Here is a 22120-nt window from a genome sequence, read left to right as displayed (position 1 = left end):
CAGCCAAGGGAAGTGGTGTGTGATTGTGTGATCCCAGGAAACCACTGTTCTCCCACAGATCTTTGCAACCCACTGATCAGGAGATCCCCTTGTGAGCCCACACCAGGTCCGACACACAGAGCTGTGTAAAGTCTTGGCAGAGCAGCTGTTCAGGCACACACAGAGACCCAGGAGTTTTATATACTCTAGCCCTGGGATCCCCAACAAATGTGTCTGCCACTCAGGCAAGGTGGGAGGTCCACACATACCCCTAGGAAGGGGGCAGAATCCAGGGAGCTGAGCAGCCTCATTCTGTGGGCTCCACTTCCATGGGACTTCATGAGATAAGACCCACTGGCTTGGAATTCCAGGCAGCTACCAGTAACAGGGTGGAGCCTGCCTGAGACAGAATGGAGTCCCAGAGAGGAGGATCAACTCAGCCATTTCAGTCTATGGGCTTTGGAGAGTCCAAACAGTCCAGGAAAGAAGGGATCCCCCCAGCAGCACATACAGTAGCTTTGCCTGATCATGACTAGGCTGCTTCTTTAAGCGGGGACCCAATTCATTTCTCCTCACTTGGCAGGACATCCTAGCCAGGACCTTCAGCCACTCCCACTGGCTCATATTATGGACAGAGCTCTGATCTTTCCCTGGGACAGCCTTCACTGGTGATACCTCCAGGTATGGGAAGAACCGAGGCAACTAAGTTCTGGAGTGGCCTCTCAGCAAACCACAGCAGCCCTCTGGAAGGGTGGGCAGACTGCTAAAAGAAATACAAACAGACATAAAACAGCAACAACGACAAGGAAAACCACAAAAACCCCATCCAAAGGTCAGCAACATCAAAGATCAAAGGTAGGTAAGCCAACAAAGATTAGAAAAAATCAATGCAAAAATGCTGAAAACTCAAAAATCCAGAGTGCCCCCTTTTTTTCCAAATGACAGCAACATCTCTCCAGCAAGGGCCCGGAAGCGGGCTGAGGCTGAGATGTCTGAAAGGGCAGAAGTAGGCCTCAGAGGTGGTTAATAACAAACTTCGCAGAGCTACAGGAGTACATTGCAATCCAATGCAAAGAAGCTAAGAATCTTGATAAAACGACATGGGAACTGACCGCCAAAACAGCCAGTTTTGAGAGAAACATAACCAACGTGTTAGAGCTGAAAAACACACTACAAGAACTTCACAGTGCAATTACAAGTATTAGTAGCAGAATAGACAGAGCAGAGGAAAGCATCTCAGAGGTGGAAAACCTACTTTCTGAATTAAGCCAGGCAGACAAAAATAGACACAAAAGAATGAAAAGAAATGAACAAAACCTCCGAAAAATATGGAATTATGCAAAGAGACTGAATCTATGACTGATTGGGGTACCTGAAAGTGATGGGGAGAATGGAACCAAGTTGGAAAACATACTTCAGGATATCATCCACGGGAAATTCCCCAACCTAGCAAAACAGGCTAATGTTCAAATTAAGGAAACACAGAGAACCCCAGTAAGATACTCCATGAGAAGACCATTTCCAAGACACACAATAATCAGATTCTCCAAGTTCAAAATGAAAGAAAAAATGTTAAGGGCAGCCTGAGAGGAAGGTCAGGCCACCTACAAAGGGAAGTCTATCAGACTAACAGTGGGTCTCTCAGTGGAAACCCTACAGGCCAGAAAAGATTGGGGGCCAATAGTCAACTTTCTTAAAAAAAGGATTTCGAACCAAGAATTTCATATGTGACCAAACTAAGCTTCATAAGAGAAGGAGAAATAAACTCCTTTTCAGACAAGAAAATGCCAAGGGAATTCATCGTCATCAGGCCTGCTTTGTAAGAGTTCCTGAAGGAAGCACGAAATATAGAAAGGAAAACTGTTACCAGCCACTACAAAAACACACTGAAAGACACAGAGCAGTGACACTATGAAGCAACCACATAAACAAGTCTGCAAAATAAGCAGCCAGCATCATCATGACAGGATCAAATCCACACATATCAATACTATTCTTAAATATAAATGGGCTAACTGACTCCAATTAAAAGACACAGAATGGCAAGCTGGATAAAGAATTAAGACCCATCATGGTTCACATGCCAGACTGTAGGGCAAAAAAAACCCCAAAAAAAACCCCATTAGGCTTGCTACCTTCAAGAGACCCATCTCACATGCAAAGACACACATAGGCTCAAAGTAAAGGTATGGAGGAAAATTTACTAAGCAAATGAAATGCAGAAAAGGGCAGGGGCTGGAATTCTAGTTTCTGACAAAACAGGTTTTAAACCTACAAAGATAAAAAAAAAAAAAAAAAAAAAGAAGGGCATTACATAGTGATAAAGCGTCAATTCAACAAGAAGATATAACTATCCAAAATATATATGTGCCCAATATAGGAGGACTCAGATTCATAAAGCAAGTTCTTAAAGACCTTGAAAGAGACTTAGACTCCCACACAATAATAGTGGGAGACTTCACACCCCACTGTCAATATTAGGTAGATAATTGAGACAGAAAATTAACAAAGATATTCAGGACCTGAACTCAGCTCTGGGTCAAGTGGACCTGTTAAATATCTACAGAACTCTCCATCCCAAAACAACAGAATATACGTTCTTCTCATTGACACATGATACTTACTCTAAAATTGATCAAATAAATCAAGTAAAATATTCCTCAACAAATGAAAAAGAACTGACATAATGACAGTCTCTCAAGACAACAATGCAATCAAATTAGAGCTCGAGATTAAGAAATTGACTTAAAACCACGCAACTACATGGAAATTGAACAATCTGCTTCTGAAATGAAATTAAGGCATAAATCAAAAAGTTCTTTAAAACTAATGAGAACAAAGATACAATGTACCAGAATCCCTAGGACACAGCTAAAGCAGTTTTAAGAGGAAAATTTATATCATGAAATGCCCACATCAGAAAGCTAGAAAGTTAACAATCTAACATCACAACTAAAAGAACTAAAGAACTAAGAGCAAATAAACCCCAGAGCTAGCAGAAGACAAGAAATGACCAAGATCAGAACAAAACTGAAGGACATCGAGACACGAAAAACTCTTAAAAAAAAATCAACAAATCCAGGAGCTGGATTTTTGGAAAACAAACAAACAAACAAACAAACAAAAAAAACAGATAGACTGCTGGCTAGACTGATAAAGAAGAGAAGATTCAAGTAGACACAATAAGAAACAATAAGGGGGATATTGCCACTGATCCCAGAGAAATACAAACAACTATCAGAGAATACTATAAATATCTCCATGCACATGAAGTAGAAAATCCAGAAGAAATGGGTAAATTCCTGGATAAATGGATAAATACGCCCTCCCAAGACTGAACAAGGAAGAAATGGAATCCCTGAATAGACCAATAATGAATTCTGAAGTTGAGGCAGTAATAAATAACCTGCCAACCAAAAAAAACCCCAGGACCAGATGGAGTTATAGCTTAATGCTACCAGAGGTACAAAGAAGAGCTGGTACCATTCCTACTGAAACTATTCCAAACAATTGAAAAGAAGAGACTCCTCCCTAATTCATTCTGTGAAGCCAGCATCATTTTGATATCAGAAATACAACAAAAAAGAAAATCCCAGGCCAATATTCTTGATGAACATTAATGCAAAAATCCTTAACAAAACACTGGCAAACAAAATCAAGCAACATATCAAAAAGCTTATCCACCACAATCAAGTTGACTTCACCCCCAAGATTCGAGGTTGGTTCAATATATGCCAATCAATAAAAGTGATTCATTATATAAAAGAACTAAAGCCAAAGCCCCATGATTATTTCAATAGATGAAAAAGGCCTTTGATAAAATTCAACATCCCATTATGTTAAAAACTCTCAGGAAACTAGGTATTGAAGGAACATATCTCAATATAATGAGAGCCATATATGACAAGCCCACAGTCAATATTATATTAAATGGGCAAAAGCTGGAGGCATTTCCCTTGAAAACCAGCATAAGACAAAGATGACCTCTCTCACCACTCCTATTCAATGTAGTATTGGAAATTCTGGCAGGGCAATCAGGAAAGAGAAATAAATAGAGTATTCAAATAGGAGGGAAAGAAAGTCAAACTATCTTTGTTTGCAGATGACATGATCCTATATCTAGAAAAACCCATTGTCTCAGCCCAAAACCTTTTTGAGCTAATAAGCAACTCCAGCAAAAGCTCAGGATACAAAATCAATATACATAGTTTACAAAAATTTTCTCTCATTTTGTAGTTGTGTGTTTACTCTGTTAATAGTTTCTTTTGCTGTGCAGAAGCTCTTTAGTTTAATTAGATCCTATTTGTCAATTTTTAATTTCATTGCAATTGCTTTTGGTGTGTTCATCATTAAATTTTTCCCCGTGCCTATGTCTTGAATGGTATTGCCTAGGTTTTCTTCTAGACTTTTTATAATTTTGGGTTTTACATTTAAGTGTTTAATCCACTTAAGTTGATTTTTGTATGTGGTATAAGGAAAGGGTCCAGTTTCAATTTTCTGCATATGGCTGGCCAGTTATCCCAGCACCATTTATTAAATTGGGAATCCTTTCCCTATTGCTTGTTTTTGTCAGGTTTGTCAAAGATCTGATGGTTGTAGGTGTGTGGTCCTATTTCTGGGTTCTCTATTTCGTTCCACTGGTCTACATGTCTGTTCTTGTACCAATACCATGCTGTTTTGGTTACTATAGCCTTGTAGGGTAGTTTGAAGTTGGATAGCATGATACATCCAGCTTTGTTCTTTTTGTTTAGGGTTGTCTTGGCTATTCGGGCTCTTTCTTGGTTCCATATGAATTTTATAATAGTTTTATCTAATTTTGTGAGTAATGTCAATGGCAGTTTAATGAGAATAGTATTGAACCTATAAATTGCTTTGGGCAGTATGGCCATTTTCATGATATTGATTCTTTCTATCCATGGAAATGGAATGTTTTTCTGTTTGTTTGTGTCATCTCTTATTTCTCTGAGCAGTGGTTTGTAGCTCTCCTTGAAAAGATTCTTCACTTCCCTTCTTAGGTGTATTCTAGGTATTTTATTCTTTTTATGGCAATTGTGAATGAGAATTCACTCATGATTTGGCTCTTAGACTGCCTGTTATTGGTGTATAGGGATGCTAGTGATTTTTGCACATTGATTTTGTCACCCCATCATAAGTTGAGAAACATCTGTAAGTGCTTCTGCTTGTTTTTTCTTAATTTTGAAGAAGGTGAATAATTTGTGTGCTGGGTCCTAAGCACATGTGGAATGATGATCAGATTAAAAATTGACATTCAGAAAAGACTGAGAAATTGTTCCCCTCATTCTCATTGGTTTTCTGAGTGTTGATCCAGAGCTTCCTTCTGCCCAAGAAAAGCAATAAATGCACTGAGGAAGGTGTTCACAGGTGTTACAGGGGGAGAAGTGGGAGGTGGGACACATATGTGGCTGCCCCCTCAAGCAAGTAGGGACATGGCCTCATTCCTGCGCAGCCCTGGGTCATGGGAGTGCGGTCCTGTTCCATGCAGACCTGAGACTCCGATGGCTCACTGAGGCCTGAGACTGAACCCTGAGTGCCACCATCACTGCTGGGCTGCAGAAATCATTCAGGTGGCTGAGTGGGGGACAGAAGGCACGGTATCCCCACCCACAAATAGACCACGTGGATTCATGATGCCCATGTGTTCTTCCAAATGGTGTCTGTAGCTCCCCATCCCCCTGCACCATCTCAGAGAGGAGAGCAGGTGGCCCCTCCCCACCAAACAAAGAAAGCACATCCCGAGATTGAATTTTCCAATCTTCAGAAAATTGGGGGCTCAGAGCCAGAGTTCATTGGATTTACATAAGACATTTCTTGTAACGAACACTATGGAAACTCATGTGAACACATTCATGATTTATTATGCTTAAATCATTTTTATTCAGCTCAGGGGTGGGGTGGCTGGTAGCACGAGCTTCAGATCCAGGAAGATAGGTTTGGATTCAGCCTCTGCCATCTGCTGTCTGAAATAACACTCAAAACATTTAACTCCTCTAAGCTTCAGTGTCCTTATAAAAATGGAGAAAACTACTGGTCCCATTGTGTGAAGATTGAATAGTAAATAATAAGCTGTATTAAAAGTGCTTGCCGCCTGGTATGTGCTCAATAGCCTTTATGTGTAGTAACAGCTCTGGTAGTAATTTTCATAGCTGGGAGGGGTAATAACTGTGACAGCATCAAATATCTTATGCCCATTTCACAGACGAAGATACAGGCTCAGGGAAAAAAAATCCTCAATCGCCTCTGGGTACCTTGCCCACCTCAGGACACATCCTAAGACCTGGCACATAATGACTTTAATGAAATATCTGGGTAAATGGATTAATGAAGGGAGAAAGCAGAGCCAGTGGTGTGGGGGTGGTGTGAATGCCCACTGAAGTCTGATGTGGGGTGCAGATTTGTCCATCAGTTGGAAGTTACTCGGGAGGGAGCTCTTCCCTAGAGGCCTAGGCTGGCTGCCTTCAGGTCAGGTGGCTGAGTTGGCATCCAAAGACTCAAAGGAGTGAATCATACATGTCAGTCATGGGATTGGCTTGGCCACCACTGTTCTGGGGCACCCCTGAGCCCTCTGACCTCATGGAGTACCTGACCAGGTCTGCCACAGAGACCTCAGAGTGCCAGAGAATCTCCACTGTGTCCTCAGCTTTACACAGCCAGGGCTTCCATGAAGTCCGCCTCTGTCTGTCATTATGCTTGGCCAGGACTGCTCATCCTGATGGCACTGGGCAGGAAGTGGGCTGCAGAGGGAGAGCAGAGGGGACCAGGAGGCAGGCACACTGTGTGACTTCAGAGGGTCCTTCTACCCCCAAGACCTCACTGCTGCCATCTGTAGGTGAAGGAGCTGGACCAGATGGAGAATGAGCAGGGCTCCATCTCATGCTGAAGGCCAAGGTTAGGAGTGGCTGCCTGGGGTGCAGGGCTGGGAGGGTTTGCAAGGGGAGTGTCAAAGCTGGTCAGTGATTATCAGTGATTATGGGGAAGAGTCAGGGCCCATCAGGGGAATGAAGTGGCTAAGGATGCCTCCAGCCTTAATGGCCCCAAGTAAATTCTATTGAAAGGAAGTTCCAGCATCTCACGCACCAAGTGGACAGTCGGGATGGAGGCTGACGGCCAGAACAGCGTCCTCCCTGTTCCGTGGCCTAAATGCCTCTCAGAACTCACAGATGGTCAGTCGGTAGTACAGGCAGCTCTTGTCATTCCACTGCCCGTCTGTGTACATCTCCACACATGTCTCTGTTCCCTGACCCGCGGGCTCCCCTGGATACCAGTTGGTGTAGTTTACAGGGGTCCCGTCTGAGTAGCGGAAGTCTCCAGGGCTGGGACCCTCGGTCAGGCCCACGTAGGCATACGTGTTGTACTTATAGGCGAAGCTTGCAATGGCCTCGTTTTCCTCTGGACTCCTTGGGACAGCAATGCTGCCGCCTGCTCTAGCGCATGCCTCTTGGGCGGCATCAAAAGTGACGGACTGCCCATTGGTGGCGAAGACCTTCTTTCCCACTGCCAGTATGGAACCCTGCAGACTGAGGGCTGAGAGCAGAGGAGTCCGGGTCAGGCCACCGACCGCTTTGTCTCTAAGCCACCTCCCTTACCTGGGCTTTCTGCCACCGGGCTCTCCCGGTGTCTCCATCTCATCTCTGCCTCTCTCTGTGTCTTCTCTTCCTCTTCCAATCCCAGTTTTCTAAATTCTCTTCTAGGCTTTCATCCATTTATTCATTCATCTATTTATCAACTACTTATTGCCAGAAATGGTGCCATTTCCGGGGATTCAGTGGAAAGCAAGACAGGCGGAGAACTTGCTCTCCTATGAAATGGGGAGTGAATTGTGTCTGCTTCTGTCTCCTCTGGGCCATTCAAAGACATCAGAAAAGCACACATCAGTCCTTTCCCCAAGACCTGCATGTGCACACTTGTCTGTCATCTCTAAGCTCTAGAAGCTGGTGCTGAGAATGAGGGGAACTTGTGGGAGACCCCTACCCTGTGAGGCCCAGGGTCCCCTTACCTCCCTTTGTCTGCAGGATTTGGTGTCTGAAGTCCTGGAGTGTGGCTTGGAGCACTTCGTCCAGATGAGCTGGAAGCCCTGGTAGCCCTGTGGAGAGAGCCCCGCACAGAATGAGGGGCAGGCCAGTGAAGACCCCCACTTGCTGCCACGCAGGTGTTTTGTCGTCTGCAATCCTGGAGCTCTGTTATCTCATTGCTCATATGCACTGCCCAGGACCCCAGTTCAGATGGTCCAGGAGACTCCAGTGTGTTTCCACATCCCTGCTCCTCCATTTTTCAGTGCAGACTAGACTTGCCCATGCTAAACCTCCACCCCTTGTCCTCTTTCCTGCTCTGTTCCTCAAGCGGCTCTCTCTGCTCTCCTCTGTGGGGTGTTCTGTCTTCTGGATAGGTCCCTCTCTGACACCCTCTACCAAGGGCAAGCCTGATGCTCTCTGCACTGCCCTGATGGACTTGATTACCACTCAGAGCTTCCAAGCTCCCGTCTGCCTGTGGAGCTCCCGATCACACCATCTGCCTGGATGCCTGGTCTGCATTCACCCTTCAGATTGCCTCCAGCACCTCTGTCCCAGGACGTGCCGGCCCTGCCTCCCAGTGCTGTCCCTCGTTCCACACCTGACTCAGTGACTCCCTATTGGCAGTCATGAGGCAGGGAGGACTTCCTACATCTGCCCTTCCCTGAATTGTGACCACACTCCCCAGATACCTTGGCTTTCTTCCTCAAGCTTATGTTCGCTTTCTTAGGTTGAGCCAAATGGCCTTGGGGAACCTGCAGGCTTGGTCTGATCCCCGTCATCCCTGTGTAACTGACTTCAGGGTCGCTGTGCCCATGTTTCCACTGCCCACCTGCCCCACCCTGCTCACCTGGAGGGCCCCTCTCGCCAGGCTCCCCCTTCTCTCCACACTGTCCAGGGACGCCAGGGAGCCCATCATTCCCAGGAGAACCTGGAGTATTTCCAGGGGGACCCCTGGGGCCTGCAGAGAAAAGGGACATGGATGTGTGGGATCTGTCACCCACAACTGGGTTGGAGCTAGTGAGACTCGACCCCCATTATCACTAGGGCTGACTCAGTTATCACTCCGTGGGCACTCTCCACGTCCTGAGGACAGACTCTCCAGGATGCGCCAGCCTAAGGGCCCCAGGAATCCACCAGGTCCCACCCAGCTCACTATGGCCCCCAGCCTAGGGGCGTGGACAGATGGGCCTCCTGAAAAGGGGTCTGTGTCCCGCAGCTGAGAGCAGAGTCTTCAGCACAGTACCTGGAGGGCCAGGGTCTCCTTTGGCACCATCTCTTCCATCCCTGCCTGGCAGGCCGTGGGATCCAGGAATGCCAGGGATACCAGGCCTTCCAACACAAACGTCCTTCACTTCACACATAGTGCCAGAGGCTGCCATCAAGATGAGGGTGAGGGCCAGCGGGCTTAGCCACATGGCTCCGGCTCCAGCTGCTGCTCCTGCAGGAGGGATGGTTTTGAGCTCACCTGCCACCTCTGCCAACACCTCCCCCACAGTGCTCTGTCAGGACTCAGGAAGCTGGGCAGAGCCCGAGAGCCAGGGCAGGTGAGACCAGAGCGCTGGGAAGATCCAAAGCACCCGGGAAAATTCCCAGCATTGTCTGGCACCTGGCATGGCCTCACACCTCAGGCCTCAGGCTGGAGGTGGCGGGATCCCCAGGCTGCTGAGGAGGAGGAAGAGTAAGGAGCTTTGGGGAGCCCGGGGACCTGGGCTGCAATGCCGTCTCCTCTCTGTGGGTGCCTCACCATGTTACCCTGGGGAACTGGCTTCACCTCCCTGACTGCAGCTGAATCTTCAGTGCTCTGCAGGCAACCTCCCCTGTCCCTCCCTGGCTGGTAGGAGGAAGGATGAGGTCATTCACTCACTGACTCACTCATCTGACCCTCATATGCTCAGTTACCTTCTTTTCAGGCTCTAAAAGATCAGGGACCTAAGAATGAAAAGGGATAAGCGGGGTCCCTCAAGGTGGTCAGTCATGGAGTATCCCCCTTCTCCCTGGGTTCTGTTCTCTCATTCCCCCTCCTATAGGTTCTGCTGAGCCCTTGTAGAGATGGACCTGGCCAAGGAAGATATCAAAGCAGGAGGGTCTTTGCAGGTCACCCATGTTGACTGTGCCGTGAACACCTCCCAGTGGGGGATGGGGAGTCGCCCTTCTTCCCAGCTGGACCTTGGTCAGGCCTGTGGTTGCTGGGCTGGTCCTCTCTGCCTGAGAGCCTCATGCTGGAGACCACCCAGGGGATGGGGCTAAACTCACCCACACACAGAGCCTTCAGCTGCATGCGTCTCTGCCTCCAAGTCAGAGGGCAAGGTAGACAGCAGCATTTATAGGGGTGGGGGCTGCCAGGCTTCCTCCACACCCCTGAGAGCCCTACCCTAAAACATGTGCTCCAGGCAGGAAATAGGCATGATGTTTACATAGCACATTTCCTCATAGAGCACTCAAGCTGGACGATCCAGAAGGACCCTTGAGGGGAGCACAGAAGCTGCCAAAGAGAAACTCCAGGTCCATAAGAAGAGAAATTCCCATCTGGCTGAGGTCACCCACCCTGTCCCTAGCAAGCTCCTTAGCAGTGAAAGCTGAGAGCCCTTACACAGGCACTCAGGGAGTCCCACTGGGTTCCTGGTTTAGTTTCAGACAATGAAGATGTCACTGCTCCAGCCGAGGGTGGTCAGGTTGGTCCAGGCAGCCTATCTGCCCTGTGACCTGGCTCAGTTCTGAATCCAGGCCCCTCCAGCTCGTGTCCCTGGAGCCTGCAGCCAAGTTGGTGGGCGCATGGGCAGAGTGGCAGGCAAATATGTTGCAGGTTCCACTTCCCTGTGCCCTGGAGGGTTCACTGGAAGAGTCAGGGAAGCACCTGGAAGACCACGGGAGAGCCACAGTTTCCGTCTGTGGCAGAACTGTCTTTGGTGATGTCTGACAACCTGCAATGCTGACCATGTTAAGTGGCCCAGTGATATATGAAGCCCTAGTTGGTGAGGTCCTGGTTCAAGTGTCTCGATTAGGAGGGAATCTCCAACTGTGGAGGTGGTAATGATGGGAACCAAGACAAGAAAACCTTCCCCGGCTTATTTGAAATTGGTTTGAAAAAATCTCACACTCTCAAGGAGGAGTCTGGAGCTCTTCCAGAGAGTGAGAGCTCAGCCAATGGACCTCACTCCCGGAAGCAGAAAGCCGGGCAGTGCTGATTTGCAGCATGGAGTCTTTCAGGTGCCCCAGTGCTGCCTGCCACATCGTGCGGTGGGTGCTGGGTCAGGTGTGGGATGGGGGAGCCAGGTCAGAGCAGGGCAGGGCAGGTGGGGAGCAGCTCTGGCAGCTCGGCTGTGGGGAGTCAGGGCTGTTTTGCAGGTGATGAGCAGGAACAGAGGCCAACTCGGAATGTGGAGGACCTTGGATGTGGTTGGCGGGGCAGGGCATGGCTTTAAGGGAAAGGCACTGGAGTTTTGACCCAGAGCTGTCACTTATTACCCATGTGGACTCAGTCAGGTTATATAACATTTTGAACCTCAGTTTCCTTTTTCTTTTTATTATCTTGAAACATCAAATTTACAGAAAAATTGCTGGCACAGTACAAATATTTTTTCCTGAATCTATGAGAGTAGATTGCCAACAAGAAACCCCAACACCCCAATACGTTATTGATTGTTTCTTACAAAGACAGTTTTCTATTATAACCATAGTCAAGAAATTAGCACTGATACAATAACTCCAAATAGCCTTCAGGCCCTATGCAAAATGTACCCAATGCCCCAGTAGTGTCCTTTATAGCAAAGGATCCATTTCCCAGCCATGTGCCTTATTCAGTTGTCACGGTTCTTCAGTGTCCTGAAACTCACAAAGTCACTCTGTCTTCTCTTCACCTTCCTGACCTGAACACGGTGTGAAGACCACAGGAGAGTTACTGTGTAGAATGCTTCTCACTTTGTTTTTTTCGGATGTTTTGGCTCAGGATGCCATTGAGGTTCTGTGACTTCAGCAGAAATACCATAGACACTCCATGGTGCTGTTCTCCCATTCTACCGGGCAGCACGTAATTTTAGTTTGCCCCAGGCTGATGATGTTTGTGTTGATCATTTAATTAAGGTGGTGGGTGTCACACTTTGCCAATGTAAATTTATTCTTTTTCTGGTTTTAATCAGTGACTATGTTGTGAGGATGCACTCCGGGACTATGGTAAAGATCCCATTCCTCATCACACTGTCTTTGTTGCCTATTGATTGATATGTAGCAACATGGACTGGTGTGTGAGCCTTGGCATCAACTGCCAGGGGAGCCGTGTACTCGGCTGCGGGCTGCAGGGTCACTATCCGTGTTTGATGTTGAAACAGCTACAGTTTACCAGCACATGGCACCAGTAAATCTAAAGAACGTCATTAAGAGATGGTTCTCCATCCAACACAAGTTTGTCACTCTTAGCTCTCAGAATGGTTTCCGTCCCTGCTGAGTTCTGAGTGCCCATGCCAGGCCACTCAGCCGCATCCAAGCCTCCTTCTCCTATTCAGGCCCCACTGCCCCCACCAGTCTGCTCTCCTTCAAGTGCGTTTCTCGTTCTCCTTGAGGCCTCACTCTCCATGCTGGGCTTCTTCTCTCTGCAGGGTTATAAGGATATAAGTTTTCAAAATCTGAAGCTCAGCTCTTTCAGACTTCAGTGAAGTACCTAGGCCTGGTCTTGTCAGAGGGGAACAAGGCATTGGCCAAAGAAAGTATTAAACCTATCTCCTCCTTTCTCCTCCCCCAAACACTCAAGTAACTGTGGGGATTCTTATGCATTACAGGATTCTGCAGACGGTGGATACCTGGGTGTGGTGAAATAGCACATCCCTTATATCACCTAATAAAGGAGACTCAAGCAGCTAACATTCGCTGTCTAATTTGGGAACTGGAGGCTAAAAAGGCCTTTGACCAACTAAAACAAGCCTTGCTTAAGGTACCAGCCCTTAGTGTACCCAAAGGAAAAATATTTAATCTTTATGTGTCAGAAAGAAAGGGAATGGCACTGGGAGTCCTAACATAGGTCTGGGGTCCAGCCAGCAGCCTGTAGGCTATCTGAGTAAGGGCTCGATTTGGTAGCCAAAGCATGACTGGCCTGCCTCTGGGCCATCGCAGCAGTAGCCTTGCTGGTACCAGAGGCTACTAAGTTTACCATGGGTAAACTTAACCATTTATACCCTACATAATGTGGCAGGACTAATTCTAAGAAAAGTCTCTGGCTAACAGACAAAACCACCTCCTCAGGTATCAAGCTCAGTTATTAGAAGGATCTGCAGTCCAGTTAAGAACCTGTTCCTCCCTAAATCTAACCACCTTCCTCCCAGAGGAAGCTGAAGAACTTAACATAACTGTGAACAAATAGTAGTACAAATTTATGTGGCCAGAGAAGACCTCAGGGAAAGCCCCTTAGAGAACCCGGACTGGATTATCTTTACGGACAGATGTTCTTTTGTCAAACAAGGAACCCATAAGGAGGGTATGCAATAGTTACTCTGAACGAGATTGTTGAGAGTACAGCTTTCCCTCAGGCACAAGTGCTCAACTGGTTGAACTAATCGCCCTCATGAGGGCACTCAAAGTAAGCCAAGGAAAAACAGTTAACCTTTATACTGATTCTAAGTATGCTTTCCTAGTTCTCCATACCCATGTCATTATCTGGAAAGAGAGGAACTTCCTCACAGCTAATGGGTATCCCATTAAATGCCATGAGGAAATTAATAGATTTTTTTGCTCGCTTTTCCTCCCATGGGAAGTGGCAGTAATACATTGTAAAGGTCACCAAAGAGGAATGGATGAAATAGCTGAGGGAAACAGGCTGGCAGACCAAGCGGCTAAATCAGCAGCAAGGGGGCCCCAGGTCTGACCCACTTGAAGCCCTCCTGATCTGGGAGGGCCCCAAAAGAGAAATAAAACCTCAATACTCTCCTGTGGAAATAGAACAGGCCACCTTTAGGGGATACATCCTTTAGTCCTTAGGATGGTTATAATCAGAGGATGGCATGCTTCATCTACCAGCTGGAAACCAGTGGAAAGTTCTTAAAAGCATTCACCAGGACTTCTACCTAGGTAAAGATATAACCTGTCAACTGGCTCAGAGATTGTTCTCAGGTAAAAACCTGATACCAACAGTTAAGCAGGTTTTTAATGCTTGCAAGACCTGCCTCAAAACAATCCCCTTAATTAATGACTTCTTCCCCTAAGGATACCTGGTAGAAGAATGGCAAATTGATTTCACCCATATGCCAAAGGCAGTACCTCCTAGTATGGATAGATACCTTCACTAAGTAGAAGCATTTTCATGTCAGACCAAGAAAGCCTCTGAGGTGTTAATAGTACTAATCAATGAAATAATTCCTCACTTTGGACTTTGTAAGCTCCACCAGAGCAATAATGGCCCCTCATTCAAGGCATCTGTCACCCAGAGGGGGTCTCAAAGGCACTAGGCATACACTACCATCTTCATTGTGTTTAGAGACCACAATCCTCAGGAAAGGTAGAAAAGACAAATGATATTTGCCTTTTATCAGGAAACTGTCTCAGGGCACTCACCTCCCCTGGACTACCCTTCTTTCCATTGTACTGCTATGCATCGGAAACACTCCTTAAGACTGAGTTCGAGACCCTCTGAGACTATGTATGGATGGCCTTTTCGCACTGTAATTTCTTGCTAGACTAAGAAACCTCTGATTTAATTAAACACATAACCTTGATGGTCCATTTCCAACAGGAACTAAAACAACTGTTGAAGGCCCAATTCCATGAACCAGGGCCACCTCTATTCAGCCCAGGGAAACTAGTAGTGTAAAGGTACTTTCTCACCTTTCTCCCTCAATAGGCCCTGGTTGGGAGGGACCTTGCACTGTAATTCTTTCCACTCTTATGGCTGTGAAGGTCACCAGAATAGACTCTTGGATTCATTATACCTGAGTAAAGTCCTGGGAAGTCGACAGAGTCACCTCTTTCAATACAGAAGAGCGCCCAAAATACCAATGTGAAGAGATCGGGAACCTCAAGCTAAAAATCACAAAAGAAAAGTGTTAATTAATATTCCATGAATATTCTCTTTATAGTCTTGTCTATGCTTGCTGTTCTTACCTTTGTTCTCTTCTATACCATGGGGCACAATAGTGTTTTCAGGATAATTAGTATATTTTACTTCTTATTTCTGTAATCTTTGGTACTAGATTCTTTCCTTGTACAATACACATTTTTAACCCATGCATACTTAACCTTATAAAACTTTTTTTTTCTGTCACTTAGAGGTCATCAAACTCAAAATGATCAGGCAACTGGAGCCTTAGATGATGGCTTCCCTTTGCCAGGGACCCTTAGATAGATCTCTGTGAGGAATCTGACTAACATTTCCCCCAAAACAATGCCCCGTCAGCAGGAATTAGCTAAGACTGGACATCATCCATATTCCAACGGCAGTTAGATATGCTTCTTCAGAGGGGGGAAATGATGGTGACAGGAGACAGTGAAACACTGGGTAAAAAAAAGGTGGCTCCCCAGCAAAGGCCCCACCCTCAAGCCTGAAGACCTGTGGCCCTAAATGGGGACAGACATTTCTGTTTTTGTGCCTAAAAAGTTGCCTTTTGGCCTGCCACATCCCCTATTCTGCAGCCATATAAACCCTGAACCCCAGGCTGCAGAAGCAGACCAGCAGACCAGTTGATAAGCTGATGGACAGTGGAATGATGTGGCAGAGAGAGAGAAGAGGAGGGACACCTGAACACTGAGGGGAGTTTAGCCAGGGGTGATCAGAGAGGAGACCAGCTACTGGGTGGCCCGCCTCCAGGGGAAAATCACCTTCCCACTCCATTCCCCTTTCCGGGTCCCCATCCATCTCACTGAGAATCACCTCCACCACTCAATAAAATCTTGCACTCATCCTTCTAGCCTGCTTGTGATCGGATTCTTCCAGGATGCTGGGCAAGAACTCTTGGGATACAGAAAGCAGTCACACTGGCCCTCTGCCCTTGTGATAAGGCAGAGGGTCCATTCAGTTGATTAACACATGAGCCATCTGTGTACAGCAAAGGTGAAAGTGCTTTGTAACACTGGGTTTATAGACACCCATTCCTCGACACTACTGCAGGACCAGAGCCCAAAGCACTCACCCCAGCCTCTGAACCTGCCCATCTGCATGCTCCCCCTAGGGGTTTGAGTAGTGGGGCAGCCACACAGGTGAGCCACACCCCCATCATGCACCATGTGAAGGAGATCAGGGGATTCTCCTGTTTCAAAGAGTTGCACAGTGGAGGCCATGCACACGCCCTGAGGACAGTGCATGGGCTTCTCTGCATATTTGAGGCCTCTCTCTTATTGCTCAGGGGAGCCTTCCCCTGGCCTCTTTTCCAGCCGCCCTGGGTGCCAGCAGTAGGAGGCAGCCTTATCACAAGGGCAGAGGGCCAGTGTGACTGCTTTCTGTTTCCCTTTCTGTATCCCAGCAGTCTGTGACCGCTGGAGCTTTCTGTCGCTTTGGATCAACACAGCACTCTAGGAGTTGTACAGAGAGTAAATCCCCATTCCACACTTCGGTCAACTGAGGTTGACAGGGGTGGCATGGATTGCCAAAATTACCCAAAAATCCTCTTTCCAGCTCGGTCCCCTTCCTTTGTCTCTGGGAAGAGGAACATGCTTATTCTACTTGTAGAATGAGGACAAAGGGTTACACAAATTAATTTCCCAGTCATGGATATATTTTACGATCACTAAGGGACAGCTCAACCACAAGAAGGGGGTGGAAGTTACGGCTTTTCTTTCCTGAGGCAGCCAGGAAACTGAGCAAATATGTGTGTATGCATTATATACATAGGTATACACACAAAATATATTGTGTGCTCTCTATTTACACGCATATATATTATATTGATGCCTCTCTAATAATGCCATTTCATTCTTAAAAAGAATGACACATAAATATCTTTCTGTTACCTGGGAATAGCATCCAATTTGCTTTTAAAATCACATTACCTGTTTTTATTTTCACTTTCGCCAGTGCAACTCTGTCACCCTTCTTTCCGTCCTGAACATTTGGAAACTTCCAAACCCCAGAGAAACACATTATGCTGTATTGAGGTTTTGAGGAGAAGGAGAGAGCTATTCTCATTCTGTACCTTTAATTGTAACTGGCAGATGGCAGCAACTGTCTCCAATGAAATAGGCTCAGGGACACACACGCGACCACACACACACATATTCCCTTACCTTGCACCAATAAGATCATACAGCAGATGCTCTTCTACAATTGTTTTCTCTTACATGCCCCAGCCATCTTTTCAGATTAACACGTGGGGATATAACTATAGTCTTTTCTTGGAGTTTGCTTTTAATTTTGGGAATGTATTCTTTACTCTCTTTTTAATTTAAACAATTTTATTTTTGACACAATTATTTTACATATGTATGGGCACAGTGGACTATTTTGACACATGTAGGTAATCTGCAATGATTAAATCAAGATAAGCAGCATATCCGTCACCTCAAAATCTTATCATTGTTAAGCCGGGCATGGTGGCTCAAGCCTGTAATCCCAGCGCTTTGGGAGGCCGAGGCGGGTGAATCACGAGGTCAACAGATCGAGACCATCCTGGTCAACATGGTGAAACCCCGTCTCTACTAAAAAAATACAAAAAATTAGCTGGGCATGGTGGCGCGTGCCTGTAATCCCAGCTACTCAGGAGGCTGAGGCAGGAGAATTGCCTGAACCCAGGAGACGGAGGTTGCGGTGAGCCAAGATTGCACCATTGCACTCCAGCCTGGGTAACAAGAGCGAAACTCCGTCCCCCCCAAAAAAAAAATAAATAAAAAATAAAAAAATCTTATCATTGTTTTGTGTTGATAATACTCAAAATCCTCTCTTTTAGCTATTTGACAGTATGCAATATTTTTTTTGTGGCTATGGTCATCCTACAGTGCTAGAGAAGGCTACAACTCATTTCTCCTATCTAGCTGTAATTTTGTACCCATTGCCCCACCTTTCCCATTTCTCATCCCCCCTAATCTTCTCAGCCTCTATCATATTTTGTTGTACTCTTTACTTCTTTGAGATTAACTAAGTTTTCTTAGCTCCCACAAAGGAGTGAGAACATGCTGTGTTTAATTTTCTTTTCCTGGCTTTATTTCACTTAACATAATGGCTCATCCATTGACATGAATGGCAGAATTTTATTCTTTGTTACGGATGAACAGTATTCTATTGTGTTTAGTTACTACATTTTCTTTATCCATTCATTCATTGACAGACACTTAGGAGGATTTCATGTCTTGGCTGTTATGGATAGCTCTGCAATAAGCATAGGAGTGCAGATAGCTGTTTAACGTACTGGGGTCCTTTTCTTTGAATACCCAGTAGTGGGATCGCTAGATCATGTGATAATTCTAGTTTTAGGTTTTCGAGAAAGCTTCATTCTGTTTTCCATAGTGGCTGTAGTACTTTTTGTTTCTACCAACAGTGTATAAAAGTTCCCTTTGCTCTGCATCCTCATCCGTATTTATTCTTTTTTTGTCTTATTGATAAAAGCCAGTCTACCTGGGTTGAGATATTTTATTTTAATTTTATTTGCATTTATCTTGGGAATAGTGATATTGAGAGTGATTTATATACTTGATCATTTGTATATCTTTTTTGAGAAGTGTCTGTTCAGATAATTTGCCTATTTTTAAAGTGGATTATTTGAATATTTGGCTGTTGAACTGTTGAGTTCCTTGTATACTCGGGATATTAATCCCTTATTGGATGAATAGCTTGCAAATATTTTCTCCCACTCTGCAGGTCATCTCTTTACTCGGTCGATTGTTTTCTTTTCCGTGCAGAAAATTTTAAGTTTGATATAACCCTATTGGTTTATTTTTGCTTTTGCTCCCAGTGCTTTTGAGGTCTCGCCATAAAATCTCCATCCAGACCAATATCCTAAAGCAATTTTCCTGCTAGTTTCGTACGTTTAGGTCTTATGTTTGAGGGGATAATCCATTTTGTTTTGATTTTTTAATGTGTAAGAGATAGGGGCCTACTTAGCTTCATGATTCTGCATATGGATATCTGGTTTTCTCAGCACCATTTATTGAACATTTATTGTCCTTTCTCCCAGTGTATGTTCTTGGTGTCTTTGTCAAAAATCAATTGGCTATAAATATGTGAATTTACTTCTGTGTTCTCTATTCTATTCCATTGGCCTATATGTATCTGCTTTTATAGGAGTACCATGCTGTTTTGATTATCATAGATTTGATATCATAGATTTGTTTTGATTAGCATACATTATGATGTCAGGTAGTGTGATGCCTTCAACTTTTCACTTTTTGCTCAGGATTAATTTGACCATTTGGTGTCTTTTTTTAGTTCCATACCAATTTTGTGATTTCTTTTTCTTTTAAAATAAAGATGGGGTCTTGCTATGTTGGCCAGGTTGGTCTTGAATTCTTGGCCTCAAGCAATCTTCCTGCTTTGGCCTCTGACGTGCTAGGATTATAGATGTGAGCCACCATGCCTGGCCAGGATTATTATTTCTTCTTATTCGAAGAATGTCATTGGTATTTTAAAAGGGATGGCATTGAATCTGTAGATAACTTTGGGTAGCATGGTCATTTTTAACAATATTAATTCTTTCAATCTCTGAACATGAGATGTCTTTCCATTTTTTGTATCCTCTTCAGTTCTTTTTCTTCAGTGTTTTATAGTTTTCACAGTAGAGATTCTATACTCCTTGGTTCAATTCACTCCTAGATATTTCATTTTTTTTGGAGCCATTGTAAATGGGATTGTTGTCTTGATTTCTTTCTCAGCCAGTTCATTATTGATTTATGGAAATGCTGCTGATTTTTGTATGTTGATTTTTTATCCTGCAACTTTACTGAATCCATTCGCTAAATTTAAGATTGGTGGAGTATTTAGAATTTTCTATATACAAGATCGTGTTGTCTACAAACAGGGATAATTTAATTTCTTCCTTTCCGATTTGGATGCTCTTTATTTCTTTTTCTTGACTGATTGCCCTTGCTAGGTTTTCCCAGCCTAGGCCTCTAGGGAAGAGTTCCCCACTGCAGATGTGACCGAAGTAACTTTCTACTGATGGACGAATCTGCACCCCACTTCAGACCTCAGTGGGCATTCACACCAACCCCCACACCACCGGCCCCGCTTTCCCCTTTCATTAATCCATTCACCCAGATAATGATTAAAATTACATGTGCCAGGTGTTAGGATGTGTCTCGGGGTGGCAAGGTACCCGGTGACTCGAGGATATTTATTTTCTCTGAGCCTCTATCTTCATCTGTGAAATGCAGATAAAATACTTGTTGCTGTCACCATTATTGCCATCCCTCCAGCTACCAAAATTACTACCAGAGCTGTTACTACACACAGAGGCTATTGGCTGAGCACATACTGTGCGCCACACACCTTAACCAGCACTGCTAATATGGCTTATTGTGTACTATTCTATCCTCACACAATGTCATAGGACCAGTATTGCTATCCCCATTTTTTGTATGAGCACACTGAAGCTTAGAGGAGTTAAATGTTTTGAGTGTTATTCCAGAGAGCAAGTGGCAGAGGCTGGATCCAAACCCATCTTCCTGGACCTGAAGTTCATGCTCCCACCCACCCCACCCCTGAGCTGAATAAAGATGATTTAAGCATAACAAATTGTGAATGTGTTCACATGAGTTTCCATAGCTTTGGTTACAAGAAACATCACATTTCTGTATTTTTGTAAATCAGATTAGCTCTGACTCTGAGCCCCCACTTTTCTGAAGATTGGAAAATTCAATCTCGGGATGTGCTTTCTTTCTTTGATGGCAGGGGCCACCTGCTCTCCTCTCTGAGATGGTGCAGGGGGATGGGGAGCTACAGACACCATTTAGAAGAACACATGGGCATCATGAATCCACATGGTCCATTTGTGGGTGGGGATACCGTGCCTTCTGTCCCCCACTCAGCCACCTGAATGATTTCTGCAGCCCAGCAGTGATGGTGGCACTCAGGGCTCAGTCTCAGGCCTCAGTGAGCCCTCGGTGTCTCAGGTCTGCATGGAATAGGACCACACTCCCATGACCCAGGGCTGCGCTGGAATGAGGCCATGTCCCTACTTGCTTGAGGGGGCAGCCACATATGTGTCCCACCTCCAGAAAGGCTCCTACTCCTCCCACCTCACACCTGCGAACACACTTTCATGGATTTACTGCTTTCCTTGGGCAGAGAGAAGCTCTGGATCAAAACTCACAAAACCAGATGAGAATGAGGGGAACAATTTCTGATTCATTTCTGATTGATAATTTTTAATCTGATCACCATTCCACATGTGCTTGGCACCCAGCACACAAATAATTAAGCCTTCCCCCAGATTAATAGAAAAACAAGAAGAAGCATGTACACATGTTCCTTGACTATGATGTGTTTAGGTCCTGATAAACACATTGCAAAATGATGTCTTAGATGGAAAGTCATTTAATACGTCTAACCTACCAAACGTCATGGCTGAGCCTGGACTACCTGAACCATAGCCAGATTTTTGGGCAGGCCATTGGGCATGTCCCTAAACCTCTTGGAGCCTCAGATTCCAGTCTGTAAACTGGAGATGCCAACAGTATCTAACACAAGGTCTATTTAACAGGGTGCTGACTGGCTCATGGAATTTATCGAGTACTGTACTGGAAGTGAATGAATGAGTGTATGTGTACCTGAAGTGTGGCTTCTCCTGAATTCACATTGTTTTCCAACCTTTGTAAAGTCCTACGTCGAACCATCACAAATCCAAAACCAACACAGTTTTCCCAATTTTCTAAGTAAATACTTTAAGCCTCTGAAAATGGGTGTCTTCTCATTTCCTGCTAGGATTATTTTTACTTTCTTTATGCTTTTATTTGCTATCGTTACTGTTTTACCGTATTTTAAATTAATTATTGCTGCTTTATGAGAAAAAACTCTTGCTTTATTTTTTACTGATCTCATATCCAATCATCTTTTTGGATTCTCATTTTTTCCTACTATTAATACTTCTAAGACAACTGATTTTTTATTTTTATTTTTGAGACAGAGTCTCTCTTTGTTCCCAGGCTGGAATGCAGTGGCACGATCTTGGCTAGCTGCAGCCTCCACCTCCTGGGTTCAAGCAATTCTC

General features: G+C 45.1%; 1 protein-coding gene across 5 annotated transcripts; it reads right to left on the bottom strand.

Annotated features, from left to right (window-relative positions):
* Positions 1–5830: 5830 nt before the first annotated feature.
* On the bottom strand, positions 5831–10368 carry LOC116537174 (pulmonary surfactant-associated protein A-like). Of its 5 annotated transcripts, none has more exons than XM_032259215.1 (6): positions 10263–10368; positions 9253–9447; positions 8857–8967; positions 7994–8080; positions 7156–7521; positions 5831–6731 (listed from the first exon to the last, which is right to left on the bottom strand). In XM_032259215.1, the coding sequence occupies exons 1-6, from the start codon at positions 10285–10287 to the stop codon at positions 6682–6684; spliced, it is 834 nt and encodes a 277-aa protein (XP_032115106.1). In that variant the 5' UTR covers positions 10288–10368; the 3' UTR covers positions 5831–6681. The 5 variants fall into 5 exon arrangements, with proteins under 5 accessions (XP_032115106.1, XP_032115108.1, XP_032115105.1 ...); XM_032259217.1 differs by having other exon boundaries at positions 7994–8071; XM_032259214.1 differs by lacking the exon at positions 10263–10368 and adding an exon at positions 10158–10237 and having other exon boundaries at positions 7994–8071.
* Positions 10369–22120: the final 11752 nt, after the last annotated feature.

Source organism: Sapajus apella, unplaced genomic scaffold (genome assembly GCF_009761245.1).
Source record: "Sapajus apella isolate SASKATOON/1434 unplaced genomic scaffold, GSC_monkey_1.0 scaffold107, whole genome shotgun sequence".
Classification (NCBI taxonomy): domain Eukaryota; kingdom Metazoa; phylum Chordata; class Mammalia; order Primates; family Cebidae; genus Sapajus; species Sapajus apella.
This window is presented reverse-complemented; position numbering and strand designations above follow the sequence as displayed.